General features: G+C 46.1%; 1 protein-coding gene across 1 annotated transcript; it reads left to right on the top strand.

Moving 5' to 3' along the window:
• The first annotated feature begins 1,195 nt into the window (after positions 1–1,195).
• LOC119434156 (uncharacterized) lies at positions 1,196–6,256 on the top strand. Its single transcript, XM_037701483.2, has 4 exons — positions 1,196–1,248; positions 2,269–2,308; positions 2,933–2,973; positions 3,625–6,256. Exons 2-4 carry the CDS (start codon positions 2,293–2,295, stop codon positions 4,003–4,005), a joined length of 438 nt encoding a protein of 145 aa, XP_037557411.1. The 5' UTR covers positions 1,196–1,248; positions 2,269–2,292; the 3' UTR covers positions 4,006–6,256.
• Positions 6,257–17,093: the final 10,837 nt, after the last annotated feature.

Raw genomic sequence — 17,093 nt, 5'->3', positions numbered from 1 at the left:
TTGTGGCCTCCGCCACGGTGTTCGACGCCAGCTCCCACCCCGTTATCTGACTCTCGTATAATTGTGTGACACAATTGTATGGAACGAAATGGTTGATGCAGTGAACAGCACCTTTCCGTCGCTCTGATGTGAAAAACACTGGCGCTCGAGTGCGCCAGGAAACGCTCCCATTTGGTATCGTCTGCACGGGTTACTGTATATTGGTTAAAGCCGTTATGTGCGTAACTAAATTGAAATTTGTCCTGGGGCCACTGATAGCTGCAGTCGCCTTACCCAGCTATAGTCTGTATTAATCTTTCTGACATGGGAGACGTTCCGTCGTTTCACGCGTTCACTGGGACTGATGTTCAATATATGTACCTTTTTCTGCACATGAAGTGTGGGGCAGATAACAGACACGTGGGAAGACTTTTCATCAGCATTCATCATCATTAAAATAAATACGTAAGTGGTGAATAAATGTACACCGAAAGGACATAGCCAGGTTTTAAATGATACGCAGTGTGCTCACCCTCAAGCATTGCGCGCGAGTCTCCGCATGCAGGGCATCATGTGCACAGCGATGCTTTCCCATGCTCAACTACTTGGAAAGAAAGGGACTATATCTCAGCGGCCTCCTCGTAGTGCAACATATAGCAGGCTCGGAATGAACGCATTCACCGCGTTCTGTAGCCGGCCTTGTTTACTGGGCTGGATTCATGCTCGGCAACGCCAGTTGCGACCGCAGGGTGACTCTCCAGCTGAAGCCCGCGGTGAATTTGGTGCTCATCGAAGGACCAATCCACATTCTTTTCTTTTTTTTCTTTTCTTTTCTGGCTCGCAGAGCAGATATATCGGAACTGCACGTGCGTGCGCACTTTCTTCGGCCCGGCCCCCTCCTCCCACGACACGGATTCCTCGGGGTTACCAGAAGGTCAGCGGGCCTTCCGAGGTCCGGTCGGCCGGCCAGCCAGGTCGTGAATGACCTCCGCTCATCGCCGTCCTTTCTCTCGGACCTACGACGGGGCTCCGTTATTCCGTAATCGAGTTACAAGCAAAACATAAACCGCGCCGAGACCCGAGCGCGGCTGAAACAAGAGTGTACCCCTCTCCCGCGCCCACCGAGCTCCTCTCCCCGGCTCTTCTTCCGAGTGAAAGCTGGTTGTGCCCGATTCCGCTCTGCTTGGCGCCACGGCGCTTATAAAAGCGTGGCCCGGCCCGTCCCCGCTTAGAACTGACATCTCGCCGTGGGCCGTTGCATCCGCTCCGGTGAGTCGCCGGTCCTCGCCTGCCACGGAATAACGCCTCGCAAGTGCGCCCGCGCCGGTCTCGGCCTGACGGGCGTGCCCCTTCGGTGTCTCGCCGGTAGCGCGCGCGATCGACAGACCACTTCGAGACCCTGCTGGCATAATTGCGCGCTTTCTCTGCGGATTTCACGTGCAGCACCTCCTGCGCAGGAAGCGGCACTCCACGTGCGGGCGAGTGTCCAACACGTAGCCTCCGTGTTTGACTCTCTTCCCGTCGTGGGGCTGTGCCCGGCATTCCGCCGCACTCGGTTGGAACCGCGGATCAGGGCTGTGAGCGTCCTCTCGCTGGCTACGGTGTCTCGATGTACCAAAAGAGCATATATCCCTGGGCAATTTGCAGAGTGAGTCGAAAGGATAGTGGAGTTGTACGCCATCCTCATAATGGATGCGACAGTTAGAGGCATCTTAATTAATGGAACGCGCCAGATAAAATGTTATGACGGCTTATCTTCTGACAATTTTGCATAGCTAAAGCGATAACCTACTGTACCGCGTGGCCAGCGAAAGCTATAGCTTTTTTTGCCGAACGTTTAACATCGGGACCTGGAACCAATTTTGACGTTATTAACTGCCGCAACAGTTTTAAAGTTTCCTAATTTTCTAATAATTAGCCACCCTTGCTGGTTAAGCTGGGTTCACACATGAGGGGAAAATCCGACTTTCTCTGCTGGCCAAACAGTCACGTGATCACTTGACGCAGGCGACACCGGTCAAAGTCGCATTCACGTGTCCGGAGCGCGCCCGCAGAATCCCCAGCGTACTCACTACTGCGGAATCGCCATACTCACTACTCGCAGAATCCCTATGCGTACAAGCACCGGAGGCAAGAACGTTCTTCGCTGCCCTCGCTCCGATTATCGCACCTTTGTTTAACGCTTTACTAGATCGTCAGAAAATTTTTAAAAGATTTAGTGTGATCATGAGAAATACATGTTTCTGATATGCGTTTTCTGAATCTACTTTTGTTTGGTGTTATTTTCAGCACACGTCCTTTCGCATCAAAAAAATGAAGGCTTTCATTGGTAAGTATACATTTGTGCTATGTAGCCTCATATCGGCGGGGTTCCCGAAATATGTGATGGAACTGAAACGGGCTTATCGTTTGTCATTCGACACACGCGGTATATATGAAAGCATAAGCCGTCACAAAAGGGGGGTGGGTGTTGGAAATGTCTAATTTGAGAACGCCTAGTCATGCTCTGTTAAGTGTATTGAAGCAACCTGAGAATACGTTCCGTACCTTGACTCCATTGTAGGCACTAACCTTAAATTCTTGTCGAGTTTCCCGTCTGTCATTAGCCTTATTTCTTTTATGCTTCTTAATTAAAATGGCGAGTATCAAGAGAAAGAAAGCATACAAACGGTGAAATTTCTAGCGGTAAGCAAACGCCAATATTGATTTGATCTCCATGCAGGCTCAGTCGAGAAGATTTATCAAATTTACACCAGAAGTTGCACCACGTGTTCATATCCGCGATAAGAATTGCGCCGATATTATCTTATCACTGTGGTTTACAACTGCTGCAAAGCACTTGCACTACCGTTAGCATGGTGTTTGTTTTCTGCTCAAATATTCCAAAATTTCCAAGTTAACCCTTTGCACATGCGTAACCGTATTTAAATTTACTAATTAAATTTTCTGTCAGTTCTAGCCGCTGTCGCCGTAGCTGCCATCGCTTTGCCAAGGGTAAGTGGCTCGGAAACCTTCATAGTAGCAAGAAATTATGATAGCATTAGGTTCTTTAAGAGTATGTGTGCAGCTTACATAGCATTTTAGACGCGTTTTTGAAGCATCTTTGAATCTTTATTGTTATCAGCCTATTTTATTTTAAAGATAAATTGCAAACTATAAGGAAGTAAAATCTTTTCTTGACAATACTAAATAATTTTGTTTCACTAATTGCAGGCCAGGAGTGCGATAACACTGGTAGCGACATTGCGAACCATTGCCTGAAGTACCCACTGACAAAGCTCATCACCTTAAAACTCATGTAGCTGTCTTTCCACTAATTATGTTATCAGTAGTACCAACAGTTATGTAACCTTTGCTCACAGCATTGCATTTGCTGTTAGCGCATGTGGGAAAATTTGCTTTGCAAATATCGCAGCTGCAATTTTTCTAAATTTCACGAAACTAAAAACTGACAAGCAGTGGGAAAAGTTCAAAAGAAGAATAGCAATAGTATACCAGCTTCTCACGCCCTGGCAAATACTCACAGTAAATTTCCTACACGCTGTCACAATTGAAATACGCTAGAAAAGAAATTCCGTTATAAGCCGGTTATTTATTGAGATTATTTACCACGCCTTGTGTCTTTCCACATATTTTCCTTTGCAGTCCAAGCGAGCGGCGTATGAGCTGCCGGACGGCGCCGAATTCCTCGTTGGTGGGTTCCGAACGTCGTTCACGTGCCCGGCCAAGAACGGCTACTTCGCCGATGTCGACAACAACTGCCAGATATTCCACGTCTGCAACGTGGTCACGCACGCCGATGGAAACACCGAGGTGCAGCAGTACAGCTTCCTCTGCGGCAACCAGACCGTGTTCAGCCAGCTGAGCCTGACGTGCGCCTTCGCAGAGGAGGCCGTCCCGTGCCAGAACGCTCCCGACTTCTTCTACGTGAACGACAACATCGGGGTTGAGACGGCGCCATTCCTCACCGACAACGACGTCCAGCGGGCGGCGCAGTTGATTCCGTCTTACAAAGCCAAGGCTTGAATCCGCAAACCGCCGATCGCCAAACGCCGAGTGCTTGATGCCACGAGCCGGGGATAGTGCATGCATTTGTACATGCTGCGGTGCCTTGTACTGCCGGGATGCCTTCGTGGGGGTTACATCTTTGCTGTTAGGTTGAACCAGCTCATGCGTGCTACAGTCGGGGTGGCAGCAACTCAAGAGCGCCTGGGCACTTAGAGTGGAGAAGCAGAAGCGCTGGGTTGCATGGCAGCAACTGTGGGCATTCGTACCGTTAACAGGGACAACATTCATAGCGTTTATATAGATGCTCTGCTTTTCTGTCTCGCGTAGAGCTAAATAGGCATCAGTGCTCAAGCTTGCTAAGCTGAATACCTCGCTGAATAGCTTTTAGTGGGAGGATTTTGTTATTGCCACTAAGGAGGCAGTAGGGGCTCGAAGCCCTAACATTTTATCCTACGCTATTCTTGAGCGACGCTGGGCTCAACCTAATAGCAAAAAATAAGTGTTTGTGAAGGCATCCAACTTCGTGCCAGCTACCAGCACCAATGTTGCATGTTATTTTTGTTCGAGACCGCCATGTAATTCGTAAATGTCCTGCGCTGCAGCGAGTCGTACTGTTGCTTCGAGTATTTTCGCAAACGGGATATGGTGCGCAACGCTTCACGCAGCAACTGCATGCCGCTACATATCACGGGGAAAGACGCTAAAGATCAACAGCGCTTACAGTCCGAGTGGAATGTGGTGGTTTTTTTTTTTTTTTTGCTTTGTGAGAAACTGGGCTTGTGCTTGTGCCTCAGATAGTTGTCACCGTGGTGCAGCTAGTCCAGTTGAGAAAAACTAAAGAAAAAAGAAAGAACTTGGTTACAGTGCAGATGCATGTACGAAAGCTAAGAATGAGTACCTAAGAGCTTATGCCTTAGATACCTATGTCATCAAGTACTTCAGCGTATAAACTTTACCCATGTTTAGTACTGCGGGGACATTTTGTTGAAGGATATGGGAAACGTGATTGCGCTTAGTGTGCATGTACCGAAACTCGTGCAGCAAGTATACTTTCGGTCCAGGAGTTGTGATATTCCGGTGCAAATTGAGGGTCGCTCCGACAGCGTCCCAGTGAAAATGACCTATTATAGCCACGAGTATTACATGCAGGCCACAATCTGTAGGCTGGACATGCGAAATTCATTGGCTTTCCCTCAAAATAATACACGCTTACCAGTATACTCGCGACTTATTTTGGAGAACTTCATGAAGCTTCACTGCTGCCTGAAGCGCTCGCATGCGATGTAATGCTTGGGTTATTTTCCTACAACACGCAACGCAGGCGCACACGCATATAGTCATTGCTTCAGGGGATACTCGGTGGCGCTGTTCTCATTTTTGTTCGTGCACTAACGTCATTCATTGTGGCGCCGTTGTGGTGGTTTTGTCCATCGTTGTTGTTCGCGTCTCCACGTGGTTTCTTGTCTATACTTCTATCGTGGCTGTGGGTCTTGTCCTGTGTATATAGACGCACTGGTTGCTCTCCCATTTCTCTCGTGCTGTGCATGCTTTTTGTTGTACAGTTGACATACAGAAAAAGTTGCATTTTAACACTGCCAATAAATTTGTGCGCATTATGATTTCCGTCTCATTCAATCAGCATCATTGTGACCATAGGTAGGATAAATAATAAAATGACTTGACCAAAGTAACGGAAATGGCAATTTCCGACTAAAGAAATGAGTAAGAACTTCGACTATGGCAAAATGCGAGGGTGAATAAAACAAAAAATCGAAAAACTAAAGGAAGTTTTGTGTTTTCGAGGGAATAAACGAAGACTAGGTGTGTCTGACGTCACCACGTGTATATTTCGAGTCATGTGGAAGTAGGAGTATCTATCGCTGCCCCATTTAGTCGAGTGTCGCGGAGCAAAAATTGCACACGTATACGGACGCACCCCTCCACGATTGCACCACTGAGAAACGGCGCGACGTGGTGCGCTTTCTTTGGTCGGAGGTAGTAAAACCGGCGGACACGCACGGTCGGCGGTAAGCGTTCCCCATCCTCCGTACAGCCCTGATCTGGTGCCATCTTATTACCGTATCTTCGGTCCTTTGAAGGCGGTGCTCGTTGGTGCAGGTCGGACGACGAGGTTCAGCTAGCGGCGCAGACGTGGCTTCGTGAGCAACCAAACACCTTCTTCGCGGATGACATACAGAAGCTGATTGCACGATACCAAAAGTGCACTGCCGTGCAGGAGATATATGTGTGTGTAAAAGGGATATCTGCAGTTCTTCGTGTGTGGAAATAAAGATGTCATTTGAAAATTGTCTTTAGATTTCGATTTATCCTCGTATAACTGACACACTTTCGTGCTTAACAGTATTTTGCCCGCATTTTTTAAAGATCTAAATGACGCCAAAACACTTTGACTGTAACTAAGAAAATTATTAAGGTTATGTAGGGTTAACCGGGGGATCAGGTAGAGAAGTTCGGAACCCCAGCTTGCTGCTTGCAACTGTATTTTGCTTCTATATGGGCTAAAAGGCTATGAGCGATGCTTATGATTTACAACATAGTAATCTAAAATATACACCTGCTAAAAGACAAGGAAAATAACGAAAAACAATATAATGCAAAATGCAATGTCACACTTCAGCGCGACGTAAAAAACAATAAGTTCAAGCATATGCATGCTCACAGTCCTTTGAAGCTTGGACGCAACTAAACCTTTTTTTATTTTTTTATAAACTTGGATTCAAACCGACATGTGTCTTCTGCCATTACACGTCGCTGCGTTCACTTATGTGTTCACATTGCCAAGCAGTGCCTTAAGGCACGTTTTTTTTTCGAAAAGTAATCAAAAGGGGCATTTGAGACAATTTATTCAAACTGCATTTTCACCATTGTAAGGGGGGCAAACGTGTCCTTGGTTAGACATTTTAAATCCCTAAAGCCCTAGGAAACTCTCCTGACGTCCAAAATAGCTAGGCCGGGTTGCTACAATGAAATGTTTGCTATAAAATGCTGAAAAACGGTGTGCTACAATTAAATGTGGGCTTCTAGAAAAACAAACTAAGGGATGTACTTTTTAATTTTTCTTCCACCGATTTTCTTATCATCCGTCCCTGCCAATGGTCCAACCCGGAGGCAACAGGAACGCACTCTCATGTGACTCAATGACGAAGGGCGAGCAGAACTCAAAATGAAAACAAGTGTTGCAAAAGGCTGCGCCAAATCACCGTTAATTTCACGTCAACAACCTTCGATGTTCAAGAATTTTGGACATTGCCTCTTCGGCAATCTGTTGAACTTCACCGCAATACACCAGCGTAGCTGAATGAGCAAGATTTTAAAAAAAATATTATATTTAAAAAAATTGGCAAAGGTTCAACGAGTTTCAAAGCGCAACGTCGAGAGGGCACTTCTTTCTAATAACATATCCATTTACGACACTTAGTCCAAATTGTTTTATAGCAGTGTTTTGGTTAGGACCGAGACACCGCTATAAAGCAGCACTATGTGTCGACTAAGTGTCATAAATTCGTACGCTATTAGAAGGAAGTACTCTCTCAAAGTAGCTACGAAAAACTCCTTTAAGTTAGATCAATCATCTGAAATATAATTTTTAAAGTGCTATCGATTGAGGTTACGCTGGTCCGTTGCTGCAAAGTTACATATGTTAAGTTCAACATATTGCTGAAACAGCAATCTCCAAAATTCCTGGGTACGGATAAAAGAAATAATGTAAAATTTACAGGTTGATCTGGTTGGAGTTTTCAAAGCCGGGCCTTGCCTATGAGTGACATGGTAGTAAAAATACGAATCAATTTTTACGACCTGGTGTTCTGGTTTAAATCTATATATGGTGCTTTGTTTCATAATTAACATAAGTGTTAAAAATCGCCTGTGCCATGTAGCAGAGTTCTACTCCTTGAACAGGACATTTTGAGCTAATCGTACATTTTTTTTCACGAGAAATCAAAATAATGCACATTAGACTACTTACCAGAGTGTTGCTAATTACCTTTTAGATTAATTACTTTACGGCCCATGTTGCAATTTGCGAATTGTCGCCGGTGAGTTGGCAAGTCATGCTCTTGGAACGAATTCTGTGAATAACACCAGTTTCGAGATATGCGTTCCAAAACTGTGCAACAAAATCCGTTGGTAATTCAGATGGATATTTTTGAGCTTGGATGCATAAGAAAGGCGTTTGGCTGAAAAAATTAAGCAACGGTGTCTTTGTACCGCGAGTTTAACGGCGCTTATCTAAAAACGGACGCTGGTTTCAATATTCTTTCCAAGTCGGTGTGCCTTGTGATCTCACTGCGCTCAATTCGTAAATTGCGATATTTGCGTTAAAATAATTGATTCAAAAAATTATGATTGAGATTGGTTAATTATTATTCGTGAATTTTAATAATTTATCAAGTAATGTCCGCCTCTCCGAGTAATCCAGATGAATGAGGAGATTTATGCTATATATGCCACAGTTTACTTTTAAAAGCTCTGTTAACGTTAAAAAAATATCTGAATAAACTAGGTCTTTTTTTAATTTTAACACGAAAGTGTTTTATGCCGGGGTCCACCAAGACTTCACTGACGTATTTCCGTCACGGAAATACGTCATAGAACATAATACAAAGAAAGAAACCAGAAGAAAAAGTTCCACAAACATGCAAAATTTGGAAATCGAACCCACGACCTCTCGGTCCACGACGATAGATCGCCGAGCGTTTAACCCATTGCGCCACAAACGCATTTGCAGAGAGCTACACAGACGCGCCTTATATATCTAACACTCCTCCGTGTACCCGCGCTCTTGCTCGGGGCGGTGCCGCCGCCTACGAGCAGAAAAGAGAAGTACTGCATTATGACACTAACGCGCACCGACAGTGAACGCTTCGGTGGTCTCAGCGCTACGACGCCTCGATGCCAGCATTCGAAGGGACGCTGGCATCAAGAAGCACTACCAACGCCACCTAGGTGGCGTTCACCGTACTCAGCACAGCGGAGCGTGGCCTCCGCAATTAGCTCTGAAAATGTTTCTGAAGTTGATCGCGGAGGCTGCAATTACGACGCGCTGTACGCGCTGATTTGACTCGGTGACGATTCAGTTACGTGCTTTGTCTTGCGCGTTGTATTAGTGTGTCAGTTACGTGCTTCGTCTTTCGCGTTGTGCTAGCGTGTGCAGCGTAGTGCAGCTTCCATATGCACGACGGTTGCTCATGGTCATCGACGTTGGTAGTCGTGATGGAGGAGACGTGCCACCAGGCGTCAGCGTGGGTGCATCAACGCCTAAGGGCGCTTTAGCCACAAAACACCAATAGACATTATATATCAATGTGCAATAAACATTACACTACTTCTGTGAAGACACGTTTCACTTTCGTGTTCTATACCGATTCCTATATAAGAGGGATCAACCACATTTTTTTATTTTTGCTGCCCATCGGAATGCGACCCCCATGTCATTCAGTCATACAGGTGCGACCTCGCGCTATTAAGCTAATTATGTGTAATCGCGTGGCTAGAGAGAGAGACAGATAGGGAAATGGAGGGAGGTTAACAACGTTAGTGTATCCGGTCTGCTGCCCTGCACAGGTCGAACGTAAAAGGGGAAGCAAGAGAACCAGGCAGCACAATTGGGTGAATCAGGACAGGCGGGCGAAATGGGATTGCACAGAATATAATAATGGTCATGAATAATGGCAGGCGTTATTTCTGCAATACCAACGAATGGCTTAAACTGTATAAATGAAGGTAGAATTCTAACCTTTTTTTATAGGCAGTTTATTCTTTTAATTTCTTATGCGAGTTTCACCCACTTGCGCATAGAACTATACAAGCGGCAAAATACAGTGTATTTTCCTGGCCACCCCCCTCCCCCCACTCGCCCGCTAAAAGATAAAACCCAAGAAAAAAAAAAAACACCGCTTTGTGCTCGGGAGGTAACACAGATTTACCAACGAGGACGAGATGCGAAGGAAAACACGCCAGTGAATTATGTTGACAGTGTTAAATGTTCGTATACTAGATACGCACCTTTGTGCGTATCTAAGGACTTCACATGGCAGCATCTTCATCCTTCAAAGACACCGCAGCGTGAATGACTTTCTGACACTACGCTGCGAATCCTGCGGTTGCCGGCTTACGATAATGGAGCTGTGGCGTGACATACAAGCACGATAACTCTATGGAGCCTTTGCGTGTCAGAAGAAAGGCATGTCGTGCGTTGGCATTCGCTCGATTGTGTTCTTGGAGGAAGAGGAGGAGGAGGAAATGGTGGTGTTGGTAGTGGCTGATTGCAGGCGTGCCTAACCTTTCGAAGCCCGCAGGCAATTGCTAGACCTGAGAGGGTTAACTAAAGCTAGAATCTATGACCAAGTCGTTGAGGGTATCATCAATTTAAAGCGCGCGCAAGATACGTGAACAGTGGAACAAAAAAAAAGTTACAGGCCTGCGCAGCACACGCAGCACAGTCACAGCGTAAGCTGGTTGAGCGGCGCAAGAGTAGCTCCAATTTCGGCACCACGCACAACAAGGTCTTCGCGGCAAAGTGTCTTCACCTCGATTTTGACGAGAACGATCTCAACTGTCCGCCCGGCGACGGCGAGCTGCGGTTGTAATGCTCTCTGCACAGCAGCCTGTTGAGCCCGATGATGCCTGGTTGTAGTCGCGCACGTAGCTCTACGATTCGCTTCTTGAGCAGCGGTTCGTACCTTGAGAGGAGACGCCATAACGTATACTGAAGAGGTACCCAGAATACGTGGCACACATCTAACATCGGGATAGCGTTGATTGCGTGCCTCGTCTGAATCGCATCGCGTCTGAATCACATCTCGTCGCTCGCGGCGGTTGCAGGCACGTTAACTGGATGGCGCCACCATACTGGCGGAGGCTCGGGTCGTCTGCGCCTGCGCGCCTGGCGCGCAGAGGCGCACGGCGCGTATAGACGTTTTCACGAGGGCGCTTCCGATGGTCTGGCGTGGAGAGTATGTGTCAGTGTTGCCCGTTCGGCCTGGACTGTGAGCTTGCCTTGCGCTTGCATTGCGGAGTGGTAGCTTTCCTTCGATGTTTCCGTTTATTTTTGTCACGAATGACTTACGCTCGTAAATAATGGCATATATCAAAAGGCTACAGGCCAGCACTGTGCAGTTTATGGGTGCACAAACAACCAGCGGAAAATAACGATTTTGGGGACTAAGTGTGTCCACAACACAGCACTCCGCGAGACCACTGCCGCGATGTGGTATGTTCACGCTTCGCCGGTTTCCTGCATCACCTGAGGACTTGGCATTTTAGTCTAATGTGAACCAATGCACACATCAGTAAAATAACGCATTTTGGTAAACTCTTTTCGGCACATTTCCCAATAGGTTGCGAGAATTGTCAGCTCTTCGATGCAATATCTTCTCGTATGCAGTGGCAGAGGCTACATTTGTTATTCTTTCAAACACGACTTCATTCCAGTGCCTAATGCGGGGGTCACACGGCGCACTTTTGATCGTGATCGAGCCCGATATGGGCCAAATTTCTTCGTCGCGATTGGCTTCTTTGCTCAACCTGCGAAAGGGAGCCAATCGCGGTCGAACAGTCTCGATCGCTATCAAAAGTGGCCGTGTGACACCGGTATAAGACAAATCGGAGCCCTCTGTGCGAGAACTAGTCGGTAAATACACTTCGCAACGATCTGGAAAAATCGTATCCTATGGAAGATGTACGCAGACCCTGTGTCCACTAAAACATGGTCTCTGCGTTCACACGCACCCTGCGCGGCCCTGCCCATAAAGGTAATTAACTTCAACAGTGTGGTGCTGCATCGAGCTCACCCATCTTTGAGCGTTGTCTATGTGCTTTGGCAGCAACAGAATGCAAAAACGAACGTGTCAACCTCATCAGCGCGGCCTAGCGCCACTGCTAGAGGTCGGGAACCGTAATGCGCTAACTGTGCGCGGCGTAGAAACGCGCTAAATGAGCCCGCGCAAGTAAGAACGTAAAAAACGGTATTCGCATGGGTACGCGGACAATAGCATCATGCTTGCAAGAATAACAGTAACGAAAAAAAAATTATTCGCGCAGTCGATCAAGTGAACTACTTACGTGCGTGCAGTGACCACTTCGCTGACCACTAAGCGCTTTTCACTCACGGTCAGTAGCGGTTTACAGTCATATGCATATGTATTTATTCGACAATTGTTAAAACTCGACATTACTTTGAACATAGCACAGTGAGACGGTGCAAGGGAAACAAGGAAAAGAGCAGATATGGCCCTAACGCTGCAACATTATTGGCTTATTTCGCTTCAGAGATAGCGCACACGAAGAATTCTTGCCGTACGCGATATCTTCAATACAAACTTCGCGCACGATCTACGTTAATGTACACCGTGAGCGAAGCTTGTTCCAAATTCAGACATTCGAAAGAAAAGCCATTCCAGCTACGTAAACAAACGTAAAAATTAGGTAAACAAATATATCTTTATAACAAGTCCTGTTATAATCCCTATTGGGATTGACAGTATGTATAAATAAATAAATACTAAAAATAAAAATCTAGCACCTGGGCTGTATCAGTTGCGCTGGCATCTGTGATCACTGTCGCGCGTCGGTTCGCTGCAGGTACCGCGCTGCTCGATCGCCGAGCTTATGCTTTGACATTTGGTTATAAGCACCCTGCGCCGCACCAGATCCAATAAATTTTGCATGATTGAGCTCTTCAGTTGCGTCGGAAGTGTATGGAGTAACCACCGCATATCTACCAACCAGTGACACGCTTCGTCGGGCCGCCGGCGCCTGGTTCTAAGCATTGCCTGACAGCTACGTACGCGCCTGCTTTCGCTAAATGAGGCAACCCTCAACCGCGAAACGTAATGGTGATCAGATTCAATCAACGATACGGTCACATGTGCCCAGCAATAACAATGAAATATACCGCTGATTAGCACGCCAGGTTTCGACGAAGCAGAGGCGGCTGCCGCCGCTACCGACGTCGAAACACCACATCCACTGGCTGGGCTTGCTGTTGCCATGGCACACTACACTGAGCGCTCACGCGAACACGTGAAACATGTAACAAGTCAAGCGGCACAAGACAAGCAAAGCGGAAGAAAACAATCGAAATAATGCGCGGCGAAGATCACACAACCGATATGCGGCCGGCCTGCTCTCGCAAGGCGCAAAGTCCAAAATGGCGGCATAACATGTTCTGACGGTAGACGTCGCCCGTGTCGGCCAATGGCGCTGCTCAAACGTCGGTTTGTGAAAAGGTCTATAAAGGGAATATTTATTCGGCCTGGTGGCTAGTGCTTGCGTGGCTCAGAGGTGAAGTATCCATAGACTCCCACGCAGCGGGCCTGGGTTCGATCCCGAGAGCGGGTACTTTTTTTTTCGCATTTCCCGCGATAGCGGCTACGGGGCGGCGGCATCATCGCGACCAGAAACGGCTATTGGAATGAGCCCATAACAGCTTACGCTGTAAAAGCGCGAGCACACAAGCTGGCAGCCAAAGCGCACACGCGGCGTACACAAAATTGGAGGACGCTTAAGCTTCGCCATTAGGAGGGGAACGCGATATCATTCAAAGATCCCTGACTGGTTCTCACGCTTCCCGGAAACTGCTGCTTATGTAACCGTAATGTTTACCGGGGAACGCTGGTGGCGAACGCTATGCACGAAAGCGAGCTTTCTGGTAGCAGCGCGGGCTCTTGCGTGGTCCGACCTCGGAGGTTAGTGCACAGCCGTGCCGAAAAAAATTAAGTCGTTTTCAGGATTCCTGTGATTGTTTTGCGCTTTTAATATTTCACTCTGACAAGATTTAACATAAACTGCATGCGCTGTTGGTGTTTTGTTTCATCAGGTTTCTTTGTGGGGTGTTATTCTCAAAATTCCGAGGATTAACTTTGTCAAAAATGTAAGACAAGGTATGAGCAACTTTAGTGATACAATGGTGTGGCAATACAACCCGCATATACCGCATGTCATATAGCATGGCATGGCATATATAATACATATACCTAAATACATACGGGAATTTTTGCTCACGGGACGCCGACGCTGACACAGGATTTTCTGCGACACGGGGATTTTCTGTCGCACACTCAAATTATACAGCTGAATATATTCATATCATAAGAAGCCAACAAACAATGACACCAAGGACAACATAGGGGAAATTACTTGTACTTACTAATTGAATTAAAGAAATGATAAATTAATGGAAATGAAAACGGATGAAAAAAAAAAACAACTGTCCGCAGCTGGGGAACGAACCCCAATGGTGAGAGCATCGCGCGCGTAATGCGAAGACGTGGGTTCATTCCCCACCTGCGGACAGTAGTTTTTTTCATCCGTTTTCATTTCCATTAATTTATCATTTCTTTAATTCAATTAGTAAGTACAAGTAATTTCCCCTATGTTGTCCTTGGTGTCATTGTTTGTTGGCTTCTTATGATATGAATAATAAAAATCGGGCCCCTCGGTTCCCTTTCTTCTCGTTCACAGTTGAATATTGTTACTCTTGAGCTAAATCCGCCTCACTCAAAGACTTCATGAGGAGATGAGAGGCTTCTCTCCTTTATGTGCAGTGTCTTCACGATTAACACTATATCAACTAAACTCTAGTACGCTGCGCGCTTTTACACTTGAGCCTCGCAGCATCAGTTACGCTCGGTCACGAGTCCAGGGTGCCCCAGAATATAATATTTAGTGTCACCGTAAGTCCGAGAGAATACACAGTGAGGAATAACGCTGATATGTTTAATAATAGTAATCTTACCCTTTTCGGCATGGCGCAGAGTAGCTTCACTACTGCATGTACCTTTGGTCATACAGGGCTAGTGTGCATAGTAAACCACAGGGATTTAAAACGGCTAATGACGGCTTGCTGTATGAGTTATTAAGGCTGTATAAGCGCCTTTTTAAGTGCATTTTTTTCTCTCTTTTTTTATTTTTTAAGCGAAGCTTTCCTTGTCTACCATTCCATGGCTTCGCGTGGGTCGGTCGGTCACTGGTCGAGTTCTCGCCAAGTAGACTCGCACTCAACTTAAAAAAAAAAAGAAAAAAAAAAAACGCGTCCCACGTCGGGACTCGAACCTCGGCCCCCTCAGTGCAGCTGCTCGATGCTCGAACCATTTGACCAGAACATATTCTTTTTTTACTTACGTACACTCCTCTCGTGCCAACAACAACCAGCCCTTTGCGATGATCGCCGAACGCTGATGGTTATGACTGCCATACTATGGCATATACCCACAACGGGGGATCGGCCAGGAAACGTGTCCGCGTGTTGATTATGATGACGATTTTCACACTATATGGCATATACCCACCACGGGGGTTGACCAAGAAGCACGTGGTACATATCGGGCCAGGGCCAACAATCAGCTTCGAGATGATCGCCGCGTGCTGATGGTGATTATGATTTCAATTATATGGCACATACCCACAACGGGGGACTGTCTATGAAGTGGCCGGTATACTTACAAATAATTAAGAAGAATGAAGAAAGACAAACCTGTATAAGATTTGTCACATTGCGTGACCACATCGCGAGACCACATGCAGGCGCCAGCTTGCTTTAGGCCCAAGACGCGGGAATAAAATGGGAATATTTATATCATTTCATTACCCTTTCCCCGAAAGCTTCGCTTCACATAGATTTCAACCTGCGCGTTGGATCTGCATAAATGTTTTTTCCCCGAAGTTTTAAAGTAAAGCGAGCTGTAACTATCAGCCACCTCATTCCCAATTACACTTACATATACGAATACAACCACCAAAAGACTACGCTGAAATTGAGGTTGCGCATTTTCAGCGGCCATACCACAGGAACGCTGTCTGCACTTGTGCAGGGCTCCTAGGGCGAACCCGTTGTGCGGCGACTGTAGTGGTGGCTTGCTCTCCGAAGACATGACAAGGGACTACGCCAAGCAAACCGGTGCTTTCTTAAAGGGACACTAAAGAGAAAAATGATTTCTTCTGTATCAGTAAATTACCCTTCCACATTAATGAAAACACCACTCTTACTGCGATAAGACGCTTGGGAAGCCAGAAAAAGCTCAATAACAAAAGACGGATGGCGACGCCTCCTTGAAATTCCCGCATCAGCTCCATGTGATGTCAGGGATTTTAACGGCGTCTTGTAGGGCCTAGTTAATACTTTAGGGGCAAAGATAGACTACACCGTGTTCTAAAGGAGGCACAGATTGAACGCGGTGAGTTTCGGGAACTTTTGCTGAGCCAACGCGCCTAAATACGAAAAATACTTTGAAATCCGTGGCGTCACAGTGACGTACTGGTGTGCGTAAGTAATCCTCGCAAGGATTCCTCGCAAGTAATCCCGAAGTGTTTTCCGAAACGTATATAAAAAATACAGCTAAGAAAATAAAGACCGCGTTTATAAACCGTTTGTTAATAACTGTTAATTTAGATATTATGAATAATATCTAAAACCGTTTATAATAAAAACCGTATATTCTAAGCGATACTGCATGAAACAGTGCAAGACTTAATGATCATAATATTGAGTCGGCCCTAATGCACACCAGAAAAAAAATGTACCTGAAGGACTATGATTAGCTGACGCTCTAAGATTTGCTGACGATTGGCAGCTGATCTATAAAACAACACCGAGGTGAAAAAACCTAAACGAAGCCAGTGGTAAAAACCGAAAGGCAGGGTTGGAAACAAAAGAAAAAGATAAGTCTTTCCACTTTACCAACGGAGACACCATGTAAGTACATGAAATTGCAGGTTGACATCCATAGCCTACTGTGACCATATGACGTGCTCAAACAACGACTTGACGTAAGCCGCTGGAAAATACACACTTATGGCTTTTTACTTGCTTGAAATGTTGAAGTGCCCGAGCAATCTTGAATTCTGCAAGGTGTGTGTTTTGCACAAACCACCCTTTCAGCCCCCTGAAATTAATAAAAGGGTGCAGTAAAGGTGTTCTGCTAACGAATTTAACTATTTTGAAAATTTTTTATTTAAAAATTTATTTTCAAGACATTAAGGGTGCAGAAAGGGTCCAATTCACCATCGAGGGTGCAATTTTCCTTAGAGTTTAGGGAACGTCCGCCTTTCAGAAGCACTGGGATTCAAAGCCAATAGAATCATTA

This window comes from Dermacentor silvarum, chromosome 1 (assembly GCF_013339745.2).
Source record: "Dermacentor silvarum isolate Dsil-2018 chromosome 1, BIME_Dsil_1.4, whole genome shotgun sequence".
Lineage (NCBI taxonomy): Eukaryota > Metazoa > Arthropoda > Arachnida > Ixodida > Ixodidae > Dermacentor > Dermacentor silvarum.
The sequence above is the reverse complement of the archived record's forward strand: the minus strand, read 5'-3'. Positions and strand labels throughout refer to the sequence as shown.